Raw genomic sequence first — 25,506 nt, forward strand, 5'->3', positions numbered from 1 at the left:
AAAAACCCCAAACAACACCTATGCAGTTCCATATAATACTTCATAAGGTAATAAACGTAGAGAAACAAAATCTGTTATTGGATTTTTTTTTTTAGATTCAAAGTGTTTTGGTTTTTTTTTTTTTCCTGCTGTTCGCATACACTAGCGAATTCAGGAAGAAAATCAATCAGAATGTATGTAGCCAGGTAGGATGATAGATAGCCCTCCAATACAGGGTGAATCTTTACAAAGCAACCAAATGCAGTAATGCAAGAGTTCTCTAAGATGTTTGGGAGCGCTTGAAACCTAAGCCTTATTTTTATGATGGTTTGTGCAGCCTGTGATTTGTTCCACTGGGAGAGTTTTCTTAACTGAGGAGAGGCTCTGCCTCTGGGTGGAGTGCTCGCTCCTTTATGGCTTAATGTACACCCAGAAGAAATACTTCAGGTTCAATTTGACAAGCTGAGCAAGGCAGTAGGGCTCTGCATGCCTATGGCTGCCCACCTGGATGTGTCCAATGCAGGAAAGTTCTGGGACTTAGCAAAGTTTTCCTGTCCTGATTAACTCTTCTTATTCTGGAGTTGGTTGGAGCTAGACTTGGCTTTGTTTGGCATGGATTTACCATTCTGTGCTAAAACTCTGTTCCAGGTTGGGATTACAACCATGCCTACTAACTGCTGGGTGCAGAGCGAAGTCTGTATATGTTACAAAGCTTGACTGGGCTGTTGGGGACCTGATTTGAATGCATTCTATATATATGAGGCTAGACAACAGGACATTGTGCAGAAATCTCAAGGGTTTGGCGGTTCTTCTAGTACATAGCAGAGGCAGGTTTGTGAAAGTACACAAATAGGATTATAAATTGCAAGTTGAAGAAGAGGGCCTACTTACTGGAGTTTGTGAGAGGAAATAAATCCAAGCCCATGGTTTCTTTTTCTCCTCTCACCAGAAAGAAAAATGTGTAATGAATGTCTCATGTCTGAAACACTGGGCTGGATTCATCAAAGGGAGTTAGTAATTACCAAATTGAGAGAATCATGAAGCGCTTTTCTAAATTTGAAAGGCTCATCAAGAATAGATCAGGAGCAGGCAAAATTAATAGTTATGAACTCATTTCCATAGAAATGGACTTATTAGCAAGCATGCCAGCTGCCTAAAATTATAAGGTCTTTTCCTTGTGCTTGCAGGAAATAATCTTTTTTTATAAAAGTAATTTTGACTTTTTATTTTTTATTGCTCCTCTAAACTAGGGTTTGGCAAAATCCTTCTAAACTGGGAAAAGACTTCACTGGACAATAGAAATACTTAACTAAAAAGAGAAGAAAGATGTGGAAAGGAGAAGTGATTTATAGTCCTTGGATTCCATCAAACTCTTCCCAATAGTGCAAACTTATTTAAGAGAAAAATGGAATAAGCCTCAAGAAAAAGCTGAAAAATCTTTATAGGATAAAGTTTGTTTTAGTGGGATTTAATGGCTGATAACAGCATGAGTTACAGTCGTCGTCTTCTCTGCTGGTGGATTTTCCCACTGGTAGCGTTTTGTCTTCACCAGGCAGTTGCAGATTGACAGTGACTACAAGGACCGACATATTGGCCACCAGCTACAAATCAGACTAAAAGCTGAAGTTTTGCCATGGCAGGCTGGAAAATCTCCTTTTAAAAGGGGTTATAGTGTAATGCTGCATAGCCAGGACAGAAATTTAGATACAGGTGTTGCGTTGTGGATTTATCAGCTAATGGTGCTGACATAAGTAAATGCTAACCTTTAAGGTCTTGATTATGGTTTATTTTATCTCTGGTTTTACTTTAGCAACCTCCATCAATTTCAGCAGAAAAAGGCAGTAGTCTCCCACACGGTATTACAGAGGATGGTTAATGAATGGCAAGAATTATGAATATAGTACTGATCGTCCCACTAGGAAAGAAGCCCCCATAGGATAAAGAGATGCAGCAGCCAGTAGGAAGGCACTAGTCTGAGCAAGAAAGAAATTCACTTTTCAGGTTTTATCATGGTTCGTTATAGTTGTAACCTGGGAAGAGACTCAGAACAACAAGGGTGGATTAGTCCCTGGAGTACTCTGTGTCCCAGATACTGTAACACTTGGCATTGCTTGAAGGCTGAATCTTTGTCCTAAAGAGGAAGAAAGGGAGACCATAATTTCAGAGAAAATTCATTGACCTGCTGTTCCGAAGGTAAATGGAAACCTGCTGGTGAATAAAGGAGTCCAGAAAGTTGAATTCTGGTTTGCTAAAGCTATACGCTCACTGGAGAAACTCCGTAAGTAAAAGATGATTAGATACAGTATGTCCATCTGCTTCAGCAAAAGTTCAAATGAAAAGAAGTGGATCCTTTTTTAATCAATATTAATATGTCATGCTACATGATTTGCTTCTGAGACAAAGCAGAAAACGTTTGACAAGCCATGTTGTTCTTGCAGCTGATGATAAGGATTCTCTTTGGAACCAGGACCTAGGAAGTCCTGAGTCCTGGGAGACCTGGGAAGTCAGCTTCGCTTCAGTTCATATGTTAATATTAGTTTGATCTGAGGAAGATTTATGTATGTGAGTTGCTGCTCTTTTCTAGATGCACAGAGACTCATTTCTAATCCAGCAGCGTATAACCATGTCTGTCTTTAAATGAAACTTATGTCTTTTATAACTATACAGCTGCGCTAAGGATGCGGTGAAGGTCTTTGCATATTTACAGGCACAAGAGTCGTTTTACTCCCTGGCTATTACTTCAGCTTGCTATATAGGCAAGACACACACATGCTTTTCTTGGGGAGATCTGAATCCCAGTCTGTCTTAAAAATATAAAACCGCTATTATGGTTACTTTTTGGATGTGTAGAAAAGAAAACAGGAGAGGAATAACTGAAGGCATGATGGACCAAGCTCAAAGAAGTGCCAGTCAGTGGGCCACGTGGAATGATTTATCAGTGCAGACTAACCTGACATACTATTTATGCGGTGAATCTAAAGCAAAACCCTCCACCAGTGGTTTTGTTCCAAATTTGAAACCACTTGTGGGTGTTTTTGTGAGTGGCAACTATCAACTTGAACAGATTGAACCGAAATTGCAGATCTAAACGTTCCCTGACAGGCCCAATATCTAGATCCGTAGTTAGAGTAGAGCTCACCTCTAAATTTTATTTCTGTGTTGTGAGCAAATTAATTTTATGTAATTTAGATAAAACAAACTGCCAGAAGTGATACACAGAAAACTATGAAGTTAAGTACCCCATTGTGGTGCCCACAGTGGTTATGTTTTTAACAGAAGTGGTTTAATTACATCCCTAGTATTGTGTAATAGGATTTGTCTTAAAAGATTTTTGCTGATTGTCTGGTTGGCCACCCAAAAGATGCCTTAATAGCTTCTAGTTTTGCCTGGAGGTGGATATTATCTTCTGTCAGCATGGAAAATATTTATCCTCCAGGCATTGAAGCATATGTTTGTGTTGTTTGTTGTCAGAAAGAAAACATGAAAATCAATAATTCCTGTTCAGATTTTTTTCCTTTACAATGAGCCTTCAAAAACATATGGCAAAAACAGATTTTGCCTCTGTGCAGTTGGGAAGAGGAAAAGGATGTTTTAAGTCTCTGTTGTTTGCAGCAGCAGGCTAAAACTTTCTATGAACACAGCTCTTGGGAGTCACTACTTTAGGATAAGGGCACACAAATAACATACCGTGGGATGGGACGGAGGATGAAATTACAGAGGGAGGGTCGATACTGAGGGGTGCCTGCATGCACAGGACACATCCCTAGGTTGGGAACAAGCTATCTCATGCTCGCAATAAGAGCACATTCAACTCGTTACAGAATGGCCTAACATGCTGCAAATTGGGATTTTAACCTATTTTATGAACACATACCCTGAAACTTCAGTAATATTGGTAAAATCGGTGGTCTCTTCAATGGAATACGATTAGGCAGCTGGGTCTGCAGTCAGGTTAGCTGCCTTTCCATCCCGCCTCTGTGTTTTGTAAGCTGCATCAGGTCTCCACACTGCAGGTGTCTGTCTGGGAAACTGGGGCAGGAAATTGTATCCTGCTTTGTAAAGTACCTTAGTTTTTGTGGAAGTAAAGTGCTGGATGAGCAAAGGTCTGTTTTCTAAATAGGTCCCTGCTGTGGGTATACCGAGTGCTGTTGGTTAAATCTTGGTGTCTGTTTTCTTCTCTGTAACATGAAGATAAGATCTGTCTTTCTAACCTGAGGATTAATTATTAATATTTACATAGTGTTGGACCAGAGGAGAGTGCTAAAAGAAGCAGAAGTAATTTCTAAATACAGTTCTGAATGCTATGCATTTACAGCCATTTCTTTACCTTTAAAATTTTATTTCCAGATGAGAAATATTTAATGATCACCATATAATTAGAAGTCTGCACTACTGACGAGAAGAATGTTTTCATGAATTGAAAATAATGATAATCTACCCCCTATTTTTTGTCATGTGTAATTCTGAAAATCCATTTTTTCACTGAGATAAAGACAAGTTTGAGTTTGAAAGACTTCCCTCCCCCACCCTGAAGAGCTCATTTCTGATATAGCATGAGGAACGGCCAAGTATTCTGTTGTTTTGGAGCATCAGTATTTTCAGCAGCAAAATTATAATAATCCTGTATTAAATAATATAGCAACATCTGTGCAATGCAGTTCCCAGGGTTTGGGACTTATTCTGTAAGTTCATTGTGATTACTGAGAATGAATGCCTGAGTTTAATGGGAAAAATGCCTCCATCTCAGGAAAGTGAAAGATATAGTGTCACCTTATCTATAAAGTATAGCTATTGCCCAGGGTGAGTTTGATTTAGGTTTCTGTCGGTGTCTTCAAGTCTGCATGTTGAATTCAGTGGTAAATCTGGTGAATGGAAAAGAGAAATTGGAATATATTTTGTTATTCACATCCTATTGATCTTGTGGGCACTTTTGGTTTTTTTTTCAGAGCAAACATGTCCTCCTATGAGATCCTGCAGATGGACTTTGAGATTGACAACACTAGCAGCCTGGCAGGGGCCCAGCAAATTACCTGGCAAGTGGAATACCCTCGAGATGACTCCGTGAGCGAACTGGTGGTCTCCGAGATCTTTGTCAGCCGAACAATGTTTGTGGGAATTGTTCCTCTTGCGATGGTAAGAACTTGCTGCTGCTTCTTTTTACTAAACGTTTCCGTTGTTTCTCATTAGTATTCAAGGGAACGTGAACCATTTTATTATATGCTACTTCCTATGCACCTGCTGCAAGTGATTTAAATGCAAAAAATACATTTCAATAATATTTTATTTACCTGATATGCCATAATGGCTCCTTGGAAACCATTTGAGTCTTTTGTGAAAATCCTTTACCGTTTGTGGATTATTGGCCTGGTACATGGTAATAGCTCCTTTGGAGCCATTGTCTTCTGGTGTATTAATGCGACCGCCATGCATGTGCTCTAAGGGTAAATGTTGCAATTAGTTGGGACATTTTCAATGAAATAAATTAGCATGCATGTGCGGGAAACTTCATTGCTAAACCAAACAACTGGACTGTTTTCTGCTTTGCTTTTCCCCAAAGAGCCGCACAGTCTAGTGAGCTGCAAAATGTCATTTTAATAAAAGGTCCGTTTTGAGTTACAGAGAAAGGACAAACTCCTTTCTGAAGATCTATGTATCAGCCATATTTTCCAGGCAGGGTTTAAGGTGTACGTGTGCAGAAAGCTTGAAGCTGATGGTTTATTTAAAAAATGCAAATATTTCATTCTAAAATCAAACGCACCTTTTCTAGGAGAGACCTTTAGTCTATGTTGGGGTCTGATGGACTTTTCAGTACTAGAGCTTTAAGCTTACACATGACCAGTGATTTCAGTGGGGATATTCTGGTGTAAAACTAGAGAAACAGCCAGAGAGCCTGGATGTTACGTCAGTTCCCTCAGAAACACTCTGGTAATTTTTGTTTACTTCTCATGAACATTTGCCCTTCTTTTCTGAGTTGATCTGTGCTGGTTTTCTTTCTATTACACCATGTAACCAACAAATATTGGCGTTTTCCTCTGCATGACCACTAGCTTCTCCTACTAGGATGGAAGCATGGAAAAATGCTTGTAAAGGTAAATAAGACCCTAATTCATTTTAATTTTCAGTTCATGCTGCCAAAGGCTACACTCACTGGCAGCCCAGTGATGGGGGAGAAATCGTATGCAGAAAAGTCAATAGAGAATTTTCTTCTAGTGCTTTTTTTTTGAAGCATGTAGGAGATGAAACAAAACTCTAATTGTGTGGACAAAATGTTATCAAGTAATAATGGTGAATCAGATATAATACTGACAGAATGTGGTGCATGAACAGTCTTGCACATAGTGTTGCTAGTTTCAAATGGATAGCATGGAGTTTGTGCCATGCAGAGCAGCACAGATGTAAAAGAAAAGTGAATCCAACCCAAAAGCCCATTGTGAATGTTGGATCAGAGCTTTGCTGCTCTCTCTGCCAGGGTTTTACCGGGGTTTCACTTAATGTCTGTGCAGTTACGACAGATGTTGGCCACTTCAGCTGTCTCTAAATGTCCTTGGACAAAATCTGAGGCTGAACCTGAGTTCAAAGTGGAGCTAGTCTCATCTCTGACACTTTGTCTCCACTGACCATGGAGTAAAGCAAAAACCTTCTTTTGTGAATTTATGACCTTAGTCTTTAAATGGGGATCTCCTGGGCTATTACTATGCTGTTGCATGTGAGCATCCTTGACTGGCTTGGCCCAAGGCCAATAGGAGAATTGATGACAGCAATAGCAGGAACAACAGCTTGTATTTGCATTTCTTTCCCTTATGTTTGCCAGTTTGCAGTGCGGCTTCATTAACAGTCACTAACTGGTGCAGGTTCTGGCACTGCATTGCCTAGTCGGGAGCAAAAAATAATTGCTCTAATGCATCATCCTGCGTTGTTCAGAGAAACGTGTTCCCAGGCCCCAGAGTTCCTCGTTGAACTAAATGCAATTTAACGGTCATTCCTCTTCAAGATTGGCCTGGCTCATTGGTAAGGCAGTCTCCCTCTGAGTGCTGGTGGTATCTGTAAAGGAGAGCTTTGTCATCTCCTGGACCTCGGTCCCCCAGAAGAGCACCACAGAAGGGAAGGGTCCAGAAACCAGTGTGTTTCCATGCCTTTGCCGTTGCACTGAATGTAAATCACTTTGCTGTTCCTTTTCAGTGTATCCACTCTTTCATCATAAGCATTGAATATTTACAGGTGAAAACATAGAATTCCTTGGAGAGTTTAAAGTTTGAGCAAAACATTTAGTCCTTGATTTGCAAGAGGGAACATTTTGATGGTATTACCAAAATCTCATGGTGGTTCAGTGCTAATGACACCAGCATTTGCATGAAGAAGTGCATCTCTGTGTCATGAAGAGGAAAAATTTCTTTCCAGTAAGAAGACTGATCTAGATTCAGTAAGAGCTTACTGGATGAGCAATTAGCTGTGAAATCCTGCAAAATAAAAATTAACTTTCATGCATGGATCTCTTTTTGTAGGCCACTTTGGTTCTTTTAATATAGAGACACCCTCTTCCATATGGTTTGGAATATCGCTGTTGTGTTGCTGCAGTTGGTCATGAGTTTATCTTCGTTTTCCATGCTACTTTCTTAAACAGGAGAAAATCGAAAGAGCCCCCAGAGAATTTATTCTGTCATTACTTTGTGGTGACTCTGGAGATAGTGGTGGGGATATTTTTCTCATTACTAGCTTGCTTTTTTTTGTAGATAAAGATATGGTAGACTGCATGGTAACATTTGAATAATAGCCTGATGAAAAGAGCTGATTTTTTGCTTTAGTGAGTTTATGAAGCCCTCAACATCACATCTTGTGTTCTTAATGTTTATATTTGGTAGCAAGCTTGAAAGGCATTTCTTTTCGGTTTTTTGCTTTTGGTTTTTTCTAAGTGAAGATACAGCTGATTTTTGCACATTATGTAGCAAAAAATAGCTCCTTATTAGCAGACAATCTTGCTGTAATGAATTGATATTGCAGATTATTTCTGGCTAGTCCTTTGGTATCAAATCAGCCATGCATTAATAAGTACTGGTTTGAGATGCACAGAAGGAAGCAGGGCCAGGGAGAGTCTACAGGTGAAATCCTGGCCAGGGTAGCACCCATCAACTGTGCTCGGTGCCTGCTCTTACCCTGCTCCTGAGAGGAGGTTATTCGCCATAACTCAGTGAAAGCATATTATGATAAACTGTGATGCCTGTATGCTGTGACTAAAAAGGAACAGAGATTTTAAAGCCTTGATAGAGACATTAGGAAGTAATTGGAAGCTTGTTAGCCTGTGAGAAAAGTAGAAATACTCAGAGTAGCAAAACCAACCTTTCTTCCTCCTGTATGCTAACTGTGAAAATACTGGGTTTTTTGGGTGGGGTTGCATACTTTTCAGCAGCGGACTAAAATACAGTCTTGGAATATTGAGAACTCCTCCCAAACTCTCCATCTGAATTTGAATGATCGTCCATATAATAAATCTCAGTGTTACTTACTGCCAAATTCTGTGCATGCAAAATATGTAAATAAAAAAAAAAACATTTGCACTAATGAGAGAAAATAAAACAAAATTTCATACAGAAAGAGAGCCCACTTTCTGCATCACCTGACAGTTCTCCCCAAATCCTTAAGCGCCTTCTAATTGAAAGATCCAGTTTCAACAACTGCACAGGGCCAGACAGTTGGGATTTCCAAGGGAACTGCAACCAGATGGAAACAGCACAGTCCAGTAACTTAGGATGTATGTCTACTTCTGGGTGACCAATATAGACTGTGTACAGTGGGAAAGTGCACAGAGAGGATGCCGTGGGAATGCAGGCCATCCCTGGCTGGCACGGCAAAGGAAAGAGAAAATACCAAGACGGGTGATCCCAATCACATGCAGCCTACACCCCTCTCAGGAGCTGATTTGGGTGACAGCTGCGATAACCCTACCGCTGCTGTAAGGGTTGGCTTTCTTTGTGGAGGTGTTCTTATGTCTCTGCCTGTAAATCAGATGCCTGCTGAAAGGCTTCAGCCCTATAGCACTTATTATAGAGGAACATAGTGGGGAATGCTCTCGTTAAGCTATAACGGCATTGCCATCATTCCCAGCTGCTGAGAAGAGTGTGGAAAAGGAAGCGACTCAGTCTGTGTGCGTACAGCCAAAGTCGTATGGGAAAACACATTCAGTTTTACCTGAGAAATCTTTTGAGGCGTCAAAAGTCATAAGAGGGGAGACTGCATCTTTCAGCCTGTTTCCCCCCTCCCAATCACACAACCCCCCCAGTTTTCGTTTAGTCCAAACGTGGCCTTATTACCTCTTAGCAGGTGACCAGAGCACCGGTTCAAAATGAATTCAGAGTGCAAAGCGCTTATTGTCTCCCTGGCACCGTTTCCAGCCTCACCTACGATCTGATCCCAGATGGTATTGCTGTGTGCGTTTTACACCATTTTAGAAACAGATTGTTTATTTTGTCTAGTATTCAACATGAGTTATGCTAAGATGATCAGACAGGATTGCCAGCCTCAGGTACCTATCCTGCCCAGTCTTTGTTTTATAAACTAACTGACCTCCCAGAGTGCTTATACCAATAGCTTGTGTTTTGGTCCTGGAAGGTTTTGTTTCTGTAGATGAGGCTAGATTGGGAAATTCACCCCTTCTGAGTATGAAAATCGGATATATGCATAATCGTCCTCTTGTATAGCTGTAGAGGTATAGAAATACGTATTGAGACAACGTGTCATAAGATACCCAGATAGAAGTTTGTGGGGAAATGAATGATTCTTTCTTAGTTACTTTTTCTCAGACTGCTTTAGGAGTGGTCAATGAAATTCTAAGTTCTTTGGACAACAGGCTGAGAAAACGCAAAGCTCGAAGTGTAGCAACCTCTGAAATCCTTCGGAGTGCTGCTGTTCTAATCCTGGAAGCAGTGCAGCTAGGTTCGGGTTAGGAGGGAAAGTGAATTTGAAAATGAATGAAAACCTTCTGTGTGTGTGTGCATGCGTACAACTTTGCAAGTTATTCTAAATTAATTTTCTGTGAACTGTGATTCATAAAATATGTGAAGATCCATTGTCCTGTAACTGCTAGAACATTTTCTGATAGCTAAAAGGGATTGGATGGGCCTGCTTACATAGGGAAAATAAATAAATGCTAATTCCAAACACTCCATGCAAATTAAAAAATTATTTTTTCCTTAAGTACTCTATTATTATTTAGTATTTATGTAGTGGTTTATGTTTTCAGAATACTTTACAGGCATTAATTAATCAGACCTGAATAAACCAAGCTTGATGAGAATGGAAAATTAAATGGAAATGAAGTCACTCTTACTCATTTTTACCTGTTTCTGAATGATTTGTAACTCAATTTTCATACTCCTAAAGGTACTTTTAAAAACATTTTTAAAAATCCTACAATACTATTGCTTATTATCTCTAAAAACTGTTTGGGTTAGAAAAGAGGTAGGATTTATACTGTTGAGAGCTAATGACAGCACAGATGAGTGGCTTTGAAGAATGTAAATGCTGTTTTATCACCTAAAGCTGTGCATAACTATTTAAGCCGATTTAATTCACGTAAAAATGCATGGATGGGAGGATTACTCCCTTAATTTAAGGCCTATTTAGAAGCCAGAATATTTGAATCCTGGAGGTTTCTTTGGAGAAGAGTGGAAGAAATACTTAATTTTATCTAAGTTTATGCCATAAGCCTTTAAGATAAAAAACTGTTGAGAAATTTTACCTATAGAAAATGAATGAGACTGAACACCGTACTGAGGTGGCTAATGTGGAGATAGCATCCAGGCTTCTAGCTTGAGCTTACTGCACCCTTGCAGGACAACAAACACATCCCTAAATACCTCTGAGGATCTGGGCCTGGCTCTTCAGTTTAACGTTCCACAATGTACTGAGTGTCAGATGAAAATGTTTGCTCCTGTGAGGCTTATCTTGCTTGCTTTTTGACAATAAATGTCTCTGATAATTGATTCTCCCAACGTCTGGTGCACAGATTAACATGTGGAACTAATGTCCCAAAAAGTAGAAAGGTGATCCATTTTCATCGTGTTGAGTAGAATAACAGATCAAGGTGAGGAAGTGGAACACAACCACATTTGAAGCTCTTTTTGCTTCCACTATTTTGTTTTGTTACTGAGTATCAGGAAAAGAATCTGCCTTCTGATATTACAATTACTAACTATAAACACTGCAGGTAATTATTTTAAAATTAGTTTTATGGCATCGACTGGCATGCAAGTTGTGAATCTGATTGTTTTCTAATGCATCCGAAGGTGTGTTTTAGGCATCTAGCACATCTGTCAGAACATTTGTAAAGTTGGATCTAAACTGGATGCCTTCATTTGTCTTAATATAATAATCTTGAGATATAATAATTTCACAAACTGGAAGTGTATGTCCTGCTAATTGTAGAAACTGTAGTACAGATAATTCTGTTCTATCCAGTGGTGATACAATTCTCACAGTTGTCTCTCTTGATCTAAATAGATATTGCCTGCAATTTCTGTAGTTATGGAAAGTTGCTGCTAGCAAGGTAGTCAGTGGAATCTGACTCCTGGGGTACAAGAAGCAAACACTTCACCAGCTCTGAGCCTGTCATCCAGGTTTCTGTCAGAAAGAAATCTGGTGGGATTAATCTGTTATCTAACTAACAGTTGGGGAAAAATAATAAAAAAAAAGAAAAATCCAGGTCTTCTAGAGAGTTCCTAGGCAACCAGGAACTTAGTCAAAGTAAAGACCAAGATCTTTAAGAGATGTATTTTAACTGCTGAGTATCTGGTGAAGAATAGGATGGTAAACACAGTTTGGAATGAATGCCACCAAATCCCCATTTGCAGAGGAGATGGCATGGCCTTGCGCTCTTCTTATTCATGGAGAGTCCACTGCTGTCGTATTCTGATATATCTTTCCCAGTAAGGGCTGCGTGCCTTTCCAGCTTAAAGGTTTGATTAAAAATGTAAAATATTTTTGTGGGAAGATTTTCCAAAAATTATTGACTAAATAAAAAATCCTCTCTAAAATATTTGGGTTTGTCTGCCCTGCATAAAAGAGACAGGACTTGGGTGCTTGGATTGTGCTGGGAATGCTGTCGCATGCCTGGAGAACAGTAGTCTCCATATGCAAGCCCTCAAGCAAGCTGAGGCCATGGCACAAACTCAAGACAGATCCACAAGCATCCACATCCAGCTGTGGTCTGCAAGTGATTCTCCATGCTGAGCAATGCCTGTGTGACCCTCTGGTCAAATAAGCAGTTTAAAGTTTAGAAATCATGTGTTTCCTAGTACAACTTCTCCTGTTTCGTAGCTTTTGTCTATGAGTCTGCTGAGATTACGTCCTCTTCCATTATTCAGATTCTGCCACGGCTTTCATTCATGACGATTCCTGTGCCCTTCTTTGGGGAAAAGATTTCTTCTGTGCATTCATTTTAATTCAGTACAAGTTAAAAGATGTCTGTATTAATGTGAATTTGAGTGTCCGTGTTCCTACATAGAACGCTGTTGAATCCAGCTATCAAAAAGGGAGTGTTTAAAAAAAACCAAACAAAACCTTTAAAGAATTTATTTTTCCTACAGAAATCATGTCTGGTATTGGCAATATAGCTTATATTCAGACACTAATTAAAGGAGCACATTCATGCCAAGATGGATATTAACCCAGACTTAGAAAGCAGCTTACCTTCACCTTAAACTAAACTAAGAAAATGTCAAGCTTTAGCAGCCTCTTTTCTTCACTCTCTCTGGGGTCAGTTATAAAACCCCAGAACACTTAATCCTGGAGGGTAAAAAATATCAGAATAGGATCCGTCATTTCTAACAAACCCAGATGAAGTATATATTTTTAGAGGTTGTTTAAAATGTATTTATGTGCAAAAGGTCCCATAGTGTTTATCCATTGCACTTAATGCATATTTCTTACTTGAAATCATTTTGACCTTTGGCCTTCCAGTTCCCTTTAAATTATACAGAGCACCTCTATTTTACTTTACATGCAAAGTGAACTGCACAGAACATTATTTTTTCATTCACAAAATTCATGATTTCACAGGAAAAATACTTAAAAGTGAATTCAATATAGAGCAGATCTTCATCCCAGAAATATCAGGGATTATCAAGATTTTTTTTTAAATAAAACCAGAATCTATGACTCCCAGATCACAGATTTCAGTGTGAATTTTAACATTAATTAATGGGATTGAGGCCTTGAGCCTTCCTAAAACCCCACACTGGAAGGATTGATTTTAAACTCAAAACAAATTAACTACTGTGGAGAGAGCACAGAATAAGAAAAAAGAAATTCTTTTGTATTATTATATTTCCCATGCCCATAGCGAGTGTTTTATGTCTCTAGCAGAGATAGTATCTTCTGCAATTATTACCATCTTCAAATTAATTGTCATAGGGAATTAAATGGTTTTGTGTTGTAAGGCTGTTCTGACAACCACAGGGTGAGTTTTATGGAGAAAGATGAAATTTTAAAGGATTTCTTGAAACATATCAGCCAACATACAAACCACTGAAGACTTTATTAAGTTTGATCCAGGGGAAGGCGCTGACTCTGAAATACACTGGAAGAGAAATGTGTGGGGAGCGTGTGTCACGAGGGATGCCCACGTGGGCTTCTCTCTGATGGAGCAAAGCTGGGGGTGTTCAACATGCTTGTGAACAGGCACTCAGAAAAGCTATTTTGGATTGATCAAAATTATTTAACAACAGAAAAAACATTTTTTCCTTTTAGAACTGAGGTGTTTGATTAAACTTGATTAAATAAATATGCAAATATTTAGTTTTGACAAAGAGCTTTTTTTCTTAAGTGAAAATGTCCCATTCTGAATATGGCAGAGTAGGACCATTTTAATAATGTCAGCCTTCTTTCTTGATGTTCTTCTGAAAATGAAATTCTAGCCAAATCTCCTCATTTTTAGGAAGTCTTTCAGTTTTAACTGGACTGTATTTTCCAAAGGATATCACATTTTTTCCCTTTCAGTCTCATTCTGGGCATCTGAACTAGGTCTTGGAATTGCTCATTGTGAACCATTATCCCTTTTTTCCTCTGCTCAGTTAAACATGCTCTACCATTTAATTTTGAGGGTAAAAAAGAAAGAAAGAAACCAAAAGAGAATTTGCTATTGGTGGGACAAAAATAATGGCATTTTAAGTGTTTCCATGAAAGCAATGTGACATGACAAATTTTAAGAAGCTCTGTGAATACTATTAATATTTATGATACTCTCAAGAAAACAGCTATTGTGTGCCACATCCATCAAAGATAAGAATTGTATTCAACTGTGTTGGATGATAAACATTGAATGACAATAGCTAGAGATTATATGAGGGATTTCATACTCCTGTTTTATGCCTGCTCGAGTAAAAGCACCATGTTATTCCACTGTGAACCAATAATTTTCTTTCATGAAATTAGATACACTTGCTGATACTTGTTACAACCATAGTCCAAAACATTAATGAATATGCAGGGAGTGCTGATGCCAAGTGCCTTAGAGATCCTGTTGCAAGCTACTCAGGTTCAAGTCCTAAAGGCAGCATTTTCCACTAATCATCCTCTTGGAAATGACTCTGAAGCTTACCAAATTGCAGTGATTTTACCACATATTGCTAGTTGTTTGCAGTTTGGATGAATGCTAGCGATTACCCCATGAAATGAAGGCCCTTCCAGCATAGCAAGCTGGCTTTTTATACCCCATGTTTCTCTCTTAAAGAATTCCATCTCTCCCCCACCAGGAGTGGGGCAGAATTGCCTGTGCCGTGGGAACGCCTGCTTCAATCCCACACTGGCATCTGCCTTTAGCTAATGTGTCCAGGAATGTCCTAAGTCTGGCATTGCTTTTCTTTGTTGTCATTGCTGTAAAATGCAGTTTTGGAACTAATTAATGACCATCCAGGCTAGCGACTGCTGGGGAGAGATAAAGGGGACTTCTCTCCCCACTCTTTCTCTTAAACACTGCACGTCTCCTCCCTGCGCCGTATGGCTGTGCCTGGCAAGCTGCATGGCCTCGTCCTCCCCCACTCCCCGTCAGTGCTGTGCCTGCTCCTGTGATTAATCTCTTTGACACAGAGCCTGCATGCATTGCCACTTTTATGTTCTTTCTGACCTGCCTTCTTATTAAAAGTGTAATGCTCTGGAGATACTTCTTTCCGAAGATCAAACTGATGATGCCTGAATTTTGCACTGCATGCCCCCATCTTTGGAAAGAAACTGTAATTCAGAGTTAATTGACAAATACCTGTAGCATCTTTGGTCAGGTGTTTCTAAATAAAGCTGTATTTGGAAGAGTTAACATGCTCTCCATATATCAAGGGTAGGAGGGCATCCTGGTATTCTTGCAGCCAGAGTGATCTCGGGTCTCTTTGATCCATGTGGAGAGTTACTATTTTTAGAAAACCATCTCCAAGGATGCACAGGCACTAAATTCTTGTTAGAAGTAAGTGGTTCCAATAATAAATGTGCAGAGGAAAATGCTAAGAGGTGCTCTTCTACTGAGCTGATACGGCTGTGCAGCCTCTGGAGGGCTATTTGGTTACCTCAGTTCCTTTAGGTTTGCTTCTTCCATCTCCATGAAAAATTTGCCATGGGAGTTCAGTGCAAGCTGATGGAGGGATCCCTTGACAGACTATCAAGGGTGGGAAGACCTCCTGCAGGCCAGGAATAAGGGCACAGCAAACCTCTTGACAGAGTGATTCAAGAGGTACGAGCTGAGCCAACCTGAAGTGATTTTTGTGAGCGGTACAGACCATTAACAGGACCCAGACCTGGGGAACACAGTGTGCTGGAGGGAGCTACAAAGCTTTTACTTTGTCTACCTAAAATGAGACTCTTCTTGTTCCTTAACAATTACCCAATAATTTGGCTCATCTGTAATTTTTTCCAGAGTGCTCATTCTGGTTTTATTGCCAATTAACTTAGCATTCTAGTCTTGGTCTACAGCTGATTGGCCAGTAATTTGAACTAAAGCCCTCATCAAAAGGGCATCATTTGTAAAACAGAGAAGAAATCTCAGAGATACTGAAATTACTGTTAATTAAATCAGTGCATGAATATAATGGGCACACATGAACAAAATTATGTTTGTTTTTGAGCTGTTCTGCTAGCTGGAGAGTAAGTCTTATTAGGACTATTTAATTGTCAGCCTGTATTTATAAGATGCACAGTGAGCTGAGTCACTTCTGCATGAATTAATTTTGTATTGTGTATACATGTATGAGTGATACGTATAGTTCTTAGCTTATGCAAACAGACCATGTTCTTGCCAGGCAGATGCTGTACTATATTTCTTATGTACATGTTGCACTGAAAGCTTTTGTTTTTAAACGGTCGTTTGTATTTTACACAACTCTTGTTCAAAGCTGGCATTGACCTTAATGTAGTTATTTCTTATTTACATGGCCCCAATATCAATTAGGCTTAGAAATTATTTTACATGTAATTTCTATTTTTTTTTATTTCAATTAAAATAGTATCATAAAGATGGAGCAGAGCAGCAATCAGAGAGCTTCAGAAGTTGTAATGTAGCCTATAAGCAGCTATTGTGTATAAAGAAATTTCTTCCAAAGGTGCTTCAGCTTTACTGCAAATGCTAAGCTACAGCTTTATTAAGATAATCCAGATACTTTAACACAGTGCTTTGGGACAGCCTTGTAATATTCTGTGTTGCTCAGTTCTGAAGTTCTTGAATTAGCAGTTTCAAAACTGCATTTTGTACTGTTGGTGCTTAGCTGGAATATTCTGTGTTGCTCAGTTCCGAAGTTCTTGAATTAGCAGTTTCACAACTCTGCCTTCTATGGAGCTGGAGGGCAAAACTGCATTTTGTACTGTTGGTGCTTAGCTGTGAGCTCTTCCAAGATCAGGCCAAGGCAGAAGACAGCACTCGCTCGTGGGGGTGGCAGGAGTGAGGGCATCAGCACTGATGAGGGCAGAGAGGAGTGGGCGTTGCAACATTCCAAGTTATTTGAGAGGTAATAAATGCCTTCCCTGCTGTGCCTAGGGGAAGACATGGATCCAGGGAGTTTCAAGGGATGGAATGTTGGCATCACGCTGAAATCTGTGGTCAAGGACAGGGAGAAGCTAATCGAGTTTTGCATAATCTTTGGAACCTTCTAATTCTGGGTTGGTAAATGCATTGAAATGGCAGTGACTCTTGTCATTCCAGCTTGCTTTCCATAGCTTCTGGGAATGCCACTGCCCAAAACCTCAGTGCCATGAGACCAATATTGGCATGACTCCTCTACTGGAGCTTGGGAGAGAGCCCAAACCTTCTCTTCTCAATTCCTGCAGAGGAAGAACCTTGCCCTGACTTACACAATGATCACAGGCAGTATTTGCTGTTGCTGCTTGTGCAGTCTCCCAGTAGGACTGTAGTAAAGAGTAGGAGGAAAAAGGCAGTGAATATAATCCAAAAATTGCACTTCATTCATCCCCATTCCTGCACATGTCTTTTCTCCTCGTGTTTTTTATCTTGTGGTCAGGAGCAAGCTAATTCCTGTAGTATTGGCTTGGCTCTGCGAAAGAGGAGGAGCCATGAGAATTGAAGTTTGATAAGAAGAAAATGCAGAGCCATTTGGATGCTGCAGCATTTTGGTGTGCCAGGCATGGGTTAACAGGCTTGATGTACTTCATATTGCTAGAGATTTAAGTGACAAACAGAGTATTTGATCTCTGTCTTTCATTAGTGTGTCATTGCTTCCTTAGAGTATGGATGTCAAAATGCATTTGATCTGCTGCAGAGTTAAAAACACTCATTGTTTCAGCCTCCATTTTGAAGCTCACCTAATGAAGAGCAAATTTCAAAGGGAAAAATGTGCCATTAAATTCTGTGTCAGAATAGGGAGCTGTAATGGTTGTTTAGCTTTTTGCCTCTAGATTGCCAGCTCAAATCTAACTGCACCGACAGAAATCAGAAATGTGGTTTCTAGGGACCAGAAATTTATGTTAAAAGCAAAACTCCAGCCCTGTGAAGTGTGATAGCCCTATGACTGTGAAATACTGTAAGTCATGTTTGTAGAATTTGAGATGAGATTTTCAGGAGCATCTCATGGCTGGATTTCTGAAAGTTACTAAGACACCAGGAGTTACAGGTAGTTACTTCACGGGATTTTTGAATGGACCTTGTTTTTTAACTCTGCTAGACACCTCTCTGCAAATTGTGGCTCTTTCAGATACTTATGAAGGGTATTTACAGTTTACTTCCAGTGAGTTGTGTGCATCTGAGTCAGCCCAGTTACGTTGTCAAGAGGACGAGGCACAGTGGCACTGTGATAGCAGTGAGCAGACGCTCAGGTGCCTGATGGTATCAGGAGTCCTGCTCTGGCTCCCTGGCACCTCTGAAGAGCATCCTTCAAGGTGGTGGGATGCGGGAGCTTCCTAGTGGGGCCAGCGCTGACAAGGGAGTGCGTCTTAAGTGGTGCTGGGCAATATCTTTTAGCCAAGTAGTGATGCCGCAGAGATTTTAAGAAAGTACATAGCTTAGGATGGTAAGGAGAGACACACATTCCTGTTTTCATTTCAGCCAAATGTCACATTTTTCCAGTGTTCCTCCAGCTCAGTTATTGCTTATTTTTTCCCTTTGTCTCAGGCTTTTTAAATTCAAAGTGAAGATGTACTCCCCACTTCATCTCTAGATTATGGACTGTGAGGAGCAGCCTGCTCTCAGTCCCTCATTTTGAACCTTTCCTACTCTACTCAAATACTCACAAAATGGGTATAACTTTAGCGGTTAAGGCAAGGGGGAGACTTGGGGTCCAGTCTCTCTTTTCCAGTTACTTTTCTAGAAGTTTGTGATGCACGTATGTACCTAGGGACTTTGGTAGTTCAGCTTAAAAGGAGCCTATGCAAGGGTTCTTACTGAGATATTTGCATAACAGGAACATCCTTTAATAAAACCCTAGCTGCATTGGAAGCTCCCACCCAGCATCCATGTCTAGGCTCTCCCCAGGACACAGCATCACTGTTCAGCAGCAGCTGTAGCTCAAGGGAGTAGGAAGTGACCAACAGGTAGGTGGTAAAATTAAGTGTGTTAGAGATCTAGAGCACAACTAGAAGTACTGTGATAAATTCCCAGAAACACGTGCATACTTGAGCTTTTGCAGAACAAATACTAACGTTCACATAGGTTCATATTTATCAGTTATTTTCAGGTGTAAATTTGCCATTTAAAATTTAGAATTAGTTGTTGCTTATAAGTTGTGTAACTTGTTTTCTTAATTACATAACTTATATAACAAGATCAGCTGCGAACTGTGGAGGTTTTTTTTGTAAAAGCACTTTTGCATCGATGCTAGTTACGTGATCATCTGCTCAAGAAACAAAGAACAACAATCCCAATGGTCTCCGTAGCATATATCCCATAACGTGAATGTCAAACCACAAGTTAGAATAGTGTTGTTTGGTGGAAAAATAGTCAGGTTAAGAATTATTCACAGAAAATTATTCTGATACATGAGTACATTTTAAAGTTTTCCTAACTGGTCATGATCAATTCACAAAAAAGAAAAGGAATGCAAAATTCATCAAATAAATTATTCATTATATTCACTCAGCTATAGCTAATAGTGAATTGTCTAGACAGTAATTACTAATTTTTAACCTATGTATGTTCACATAACACTGTTGTGTGAATAGGTTCAGTATACAGCGGCTTGAGATAATAATAATGGATGTAAGTCAACTAGCAGGTGATTTTAATTGGGAAATTATATTGGATTTTTCTATTGAACTTCCATAAAACATTACATAAATATTGAATCTTCTTAATGTTTTTCTCCAGTTGAAAATACAGGGACGCAGAGTTCTGTGCTAATTTGATCAATGGATAAGCAAACATTTTTTTATATTTTTTTTTTTAATTCTGCTGCAAAATTCTCAAAAAACCCCATTAAATTCACAATACAGCAAGAATCTACAAGGAGTCTGATGCAATAACCTTTCTCCATTTCAGTGATGATTTTCCACTAACCAGTTTGCATGGCTCCGTAAGGAGTGTTCACATCTATCTGCTTCAGTTTACTGGCATGCTGTAATGAGCTCCTGACGGCGCAAGGAACAAAATCCTTAGTCCTTCCCCTTTATTTCTATAGCAAAAAATCAAGACTTTGGGGGGATTCCCTTCGTTTCCTAGGCAATGGAAAACCTCTGCAGTGACAGATCTCACCTCCTGCTTAGCTACCAGCTGCCTGGGGGATGTGGTTGCTGGGATTTGCATGGTGGAGCTGGTACTTGAAAGAGGACCTCAGAACAGCTTCACAAGAAGATAGCTGGCCACTGCTGTTGGCAAGCTGGTGGTCCTGTGGGTCTGTCAGCCCTCAGCAGCAGCATAGATTTGGGCTACTGATAGTCAGTTCTGCAGGTGTGACAGTGAAGAAAACAGGTTTTTATATTCCTTTGACTTTTGCTGCAGAAAACTCTATTACTAGTACAGTTAATTAGAGAAGAGTTAGATTGAAAATAAAACAGAAAATCATATTCTCTAATGGATTTGTTGTTGAAGCACGTGCCCTGTGGACTAATTGCAAGTTAGTAATTTTGCGGTGCTCAACTGCTCTGAGCTGATCAGAAACTGTCATTTATAAAGCCCTTCCATTTCACTTAGGCTAACATGCCTTAGAGAAAAATAGCAGGAAACCCACACAAACTATTGGAAATTATGCAAGACCTAGGACATTATAAAAGAATATTTGCATCAAATTTTGGTTTTGTATATGTCAGTTCAAGCTACATCCTTGGGGGCATGGTTTATAGAGAGGTGCATTAAAAACTAACCACGTGTAGCTCCCATTAACCCTAATACAAGCTCTGATTCTGACTTCCTGTGTGCTTAATGTTATCTTAATGCAATTTGATTTGATATTTAATTGCAGTAATTTAATTAATGGTTCTGTAAATAAAAAGGCTAAGTTGTGCCCTCCTACACACACAGATATGCACAGTAAGCAGCTCTAGTGGCTCCTGTGAGAATTAAATTTATGTGTCTTAGAGCAGAATTTAACCCTAAGGATATATGATAAAATGTCCAAATACCAGAATAACACTGTAATGGTGTTTGCATTGGAAATGTTACAGTACTACTTCAAGCTTGCAGGAGGAGAGTGGCATTTAAAAACCAAACCTACAGATTTCTCCCTAATACTTGTCGACAGGATAGGTCACAGAATTCCTTCCTTGTATAACAGGATTCCATTTAAAATAGTTTACAAAGACTCAGTTATTAATAAAACTGTTATTAACTGGGTAACCTGCTATTGAAATTGTTACAGAATCCTATTGGTCCAGTGGGTTGCTTACCAGCCAGAGCTTATAAGCATTTATAGCCCTTCTATTGATGTGCCTATAACCTCCTCCAATACATGCTACTCATGTCTGTTGCACACTTAAAATGCCTATTAAATATTGATTAGTCTCCCTTATAAACCATTTATAAATAGAAGCATGTAATATAAAATGTAACCTAAAATCGTTAAGGCTACATGATGCACAAGTTAGTAGTAGCAATCTTGATAAGTTAGGGGGTGTGTGGATTAAGGGGATTGTATTCATAAACTATTTCCTTAGTACAAGATAGTGGAGCTCCCATTGAAGTCAGGGAGTTCCCATAGCATCTACTGAATGTTTTGCTTTTTAAAAATCTATTTATAAACAAGAGGTGACATAATGCAACTTCAGATATACCAGGTGAGCTGAATTCTTATTCTGTGTTTTTTAGGATAGAGCTGTGTAAACTACGGCTCCAAATGTTTATGCAAAGGAGGAGAAGCATCATATATTCACGTATGGAAAAGAGGTCCACATTCCCTGGTGTTGCTGCTGTGAAATGCATAGATATTCTGCTGATGCTAATGGAATTACACCATATTCTCCATATAATAAATCACAGACAGCTGTTTCTAAATCAGCCCCTAAACTGAATTGAATTCAGCATAAGTAGCATCTCACTTCAGCATAATTGCCCACTGTTAAGCTTGGAGGTAAATCACATTTGTGTCCCTCAGATCCATACCTGGTATAAAATCTATATGAAATCTGAGTAAGACCCTTTGCCTGAATTTTCCTTGCCCTAAATTTGCATTGACATTTAACTTAATATTATTGCAAATATCCCTGATGTACTTTAAAAGTAGGTTTGATTTTGGAAATGGCAATTTGACCCCTAAGAATAGACCAGATCTGTGTGTACCACCATTCCGTTGTGATTAACAGGGTATTTCGATAGGCAAGAGCCAACTCTAGTCCAAAGTCTGATGTACTCTGAAAGCCTACAAAACACTGACATTCAGTGTGGGAATGACAAGTACAAAAACCTCAGGCAATAACGGCAATCAGCAGGCCTTTTTGTTATGCAAAGGAAAAAAATCTGATAGATGGAAACAACAATAATTCAAAGTGCTTTCTTTCAAAACATCTCTTGCAATTCCCAGCTGCCTCCCTCCTTTGTCACATCTCACTTCTCAGATAAACAGCAGAATTGGTCAGGCTCTTACTTTGCCTTTGCAGTTTTCACTCCGTGCCTGTACCTGACCCCCAGCTCTTAAAAGCCCAACAATTAAGCGAATTCCAAAGAGGATTACAATTGAGAATCAGAGGGTATAAATGTGATTTAGCATGGAGTGCTGAGCATGACAAATCATTTTTGTGCCTAGGCCTTACTTGTTCTGAAATGCATTTCATTTAGAAACACAGAACAGATTCAGCCGTGTTCCAATGCCAAGTGTGAGGTGCGGCCATGCAACTTCTGCAGATTGGCTCTTGCAAGGCTTCCTGAGGCTGTAATACCTTTCCTTAAGACCAAAGTGCCACCATTTTTGTCAGCTGCTTAGTCTTGGGAGGAAATACAGGGGCACGCATGCACAAACCAACCTCCCAGGTTATTTCCTTCTCTTTGGAAGAGCTTGACTGAAAGCCTTGTGCTGTGGAAGGAAAGCATGAGGACATTGTGAGGTGGACTCGGGATTCCTTCTTTATGTGGCTGGAAGAGACAGGAGATCTTGATGTAAAATGTTTCCAAAACATGTGGTCTAAGTGTACAATGGAAGGGAAAAGTTTCTTGAATGTTTTCGTGCTGTGAGTTACTCTATGAGAAGTTTGTCTTAGGCTTTCACTACTGCAGAAGCTGGCCAGCATTTCCTTGATAAATTAAGAAACCTCTCACATCAGAAAATAGGATTAATAGCATGCACATGTGTGTTTGCATGTGTCTGTGTATTGAGTTGCCTTGGAAACAAGGGGAGATAGCACCATGGACCAGAACATGCTTTCCGTTTAAGGAACGCTTGTGCTATTGTAAAACTACCTACAAAAATAATCAAATTCATTCATCCATTCTGCAAGCATCTTGCTACAGGCAGCAGCGGGCAGCATGAGTATGTGGAACCCACGTAAAGACGACAGAAAGCCACTTGAGTTTGGTTTTGAGCATATTGTTGAACAAATGAGTTGACATGGGGGAAGTTGCTAATAATGTGGGAAAAAAAGTATGCAAATTATAAAAAATGTTGGCAATGCTCCAGGGGTACATTAAAGTTACTAAGATATGACATAGACCTAGAGTATTCACATTGCAAAACAAGGCAGACAATTTTACCTTACATATAAGAACAGCTGTTTCAGCATATTGGCCTCAAAGACAGTATGTTGAAACAGCTGTCCAAGTCTTCTGGAGGTTAATCTATGCAATTAATCATTGTGGGGTTTTTTTCAATTTATAATAATGTTTGTACTGTTCCTTGTGGGCATGTGAACAAAATATTAAATGTAAAGTTATAGTCATCAGTGAAATGCATATCAGAAAACTTTGCGAGAAGAAAATCTGTCTTCAAAGTGACAGTGGGTCTTGGAGAGATAAACATGTCAATACAGCTGCTGATCTCAGCAGCCAAATTATGGTGGTTTTTTAAACATAAATTTCAGGGGAGAATCACTAGCAAGATTGGTCTGTGAGACACAGAAAGCCTGGACTTCCGCATGAAATTCTGTGAAATAAGTGAATAAGGACACTCTCTGTTGGCTGGTGTTTCCAAGTCATCTAAGAGCTTCCACCTTGAATAACCTGCAAGCTGCAATTTTATGTGGTCTTAACCAAAACTCTTCCCTGCTGCAGCCTGGGAGCGCAAACCAGCTAAACCATTTTGGTCTCTGGTAAATAGCTGAAGGCTGTCAGTGTGGAGATTGCATGGCAACCTGAGTTGTCTCGCTCTGGTGCATTTGGACGTGTGATGCTCAGGATCGGGCGTGGAGCAGCACGTGCTTTACTCATTGCCCATGCAAGAGCCCCTTGGAGTAGCTGAAGTAGCACATCAGCCCCCTTCATGTGGTGCTGCAGTGGTGAGAATGACAGAGATGCCACACAGTTAACACAGGTGTGGTTGTTGTAATTGTCAAAAATAATCTTCAGTGAGACTTTGCCCTGGACAGAGATGTGTTCTTAGGTGTGTTGTGCTCTGATAATCATGCGCACACGAAAAGGCTACTGCTCCCACCTCATCTGCATCATTTTGCAACTTTTTATGAATGAAATCCTAGAACCTAGCATGTTTTTCTGCATATTCACTGCCATCGAATTGCAGACAGCCACTGTCAGAAAAATCCTCTGGCAATCCATTTGACCACAAATAGATAAAATCTAAACATAATTTCCAACCTTTATAAATATCACTGCACGTGTAAAAATAGCAAAATCTTTATATATGTTATCTCGGTCCACCTTTCAAGTCAATGTTTTTTTAATCAAATGCAGGGTTTCTGGCTTTGTTTTCCTCAAGAGACGTGCAGAATAAGTGGGAAGAGTTATCATAAAAGTTGGTGAAATATAGACTACAGCAGCTACACACAGCTATGCTTAATGGGTTCTAAAGTCTTTCCCTCTGCACTAATTTTCCCAGATTCTATGTTTATTCCCCTCTGGACTGAATAGCAATACATACTGGAATCAGGCTTTTTAGATTCAAACTCTGTTTATGAGATTCTTGGCCAAGGAAAGAGAAAAAAAACCCCAAACAAAACAGAAACATTGCTGCAGAGAAGGAAGCTGCTGTAAGCCATGGCTGCCTGGAGACAGCGCTGTCAGATGGCTGCCTCGTGAAATGCTTCTCCTTAACGTGTCCAAGGTTGATTCTGTCTCAGGCTGTTGCTGTTTCTCAGCCTCATCAGTGACACAGCCCAGCGCTACCTGGCCAGGAAACTTGCACGTCATCTTCTCTTCCACTCCTGTCACAGCTTTTCATTAGGAAGAAGTAAGGTTGCAGTTTTATTTCGGGTTGTTCTCCATAATAGCTTTTGTCAGATTGCATTGGATATGCGTACCAGAGTTCAGTTACAACACTACTGGGAGGAAAATCCAAAAGTAAATCAACAAAAACTTGCACAATTGCCTTCATTAACAAAAAGGAAGAAAACCAGCATTAAAATGCCAGGTGCTGCTGCCTTTGAGAGAGTGCAACCTTCGGGCAGTTAGTTAAATGTCAATGTCATTTAACAAAAAATGAAAAACAAATAGAAATGTATGTTTGATGTAGTTGTTGT

At 39.7% G+C, this 25,506-nt stretch overlaps 1 protein-coding gene across 1 annotated transcript in view; it reads left to right on the forward strand.

Annotated features, from left to right (window-relative positions):
* The window catches only part of TMEM132B (transmembrane protein 132B), a 244,248-nt gene that overhangs the window by 161,830 nt on the left and 56,912 nt on the right, over positions 1-25,506 (forward strand). The window contains 1 exon segment of the mRNA XM_009643172.2: positions 4,926-5,112. Coding sequence (XP_009641467.2) covers positions 4,926-5,112 — 187 coding nt within the window.

The sequence above is a fragment of the Egretta garzetta genome, unplaced genomic scaffold (genome assembly GCF_000687185.1).
Source record: "Egretta garzetta isolate BGI_Z169 unplaced genomic scaffold, ASM68718v1 scaffold447, whole genome shotgun sequence".
Classification (NCBI taxonomy): Eukaryota; Metazoa; Chordata; class Aves; order Pelecaniformes; family Ardeidae; genus Egretta; species Egretta garzetta.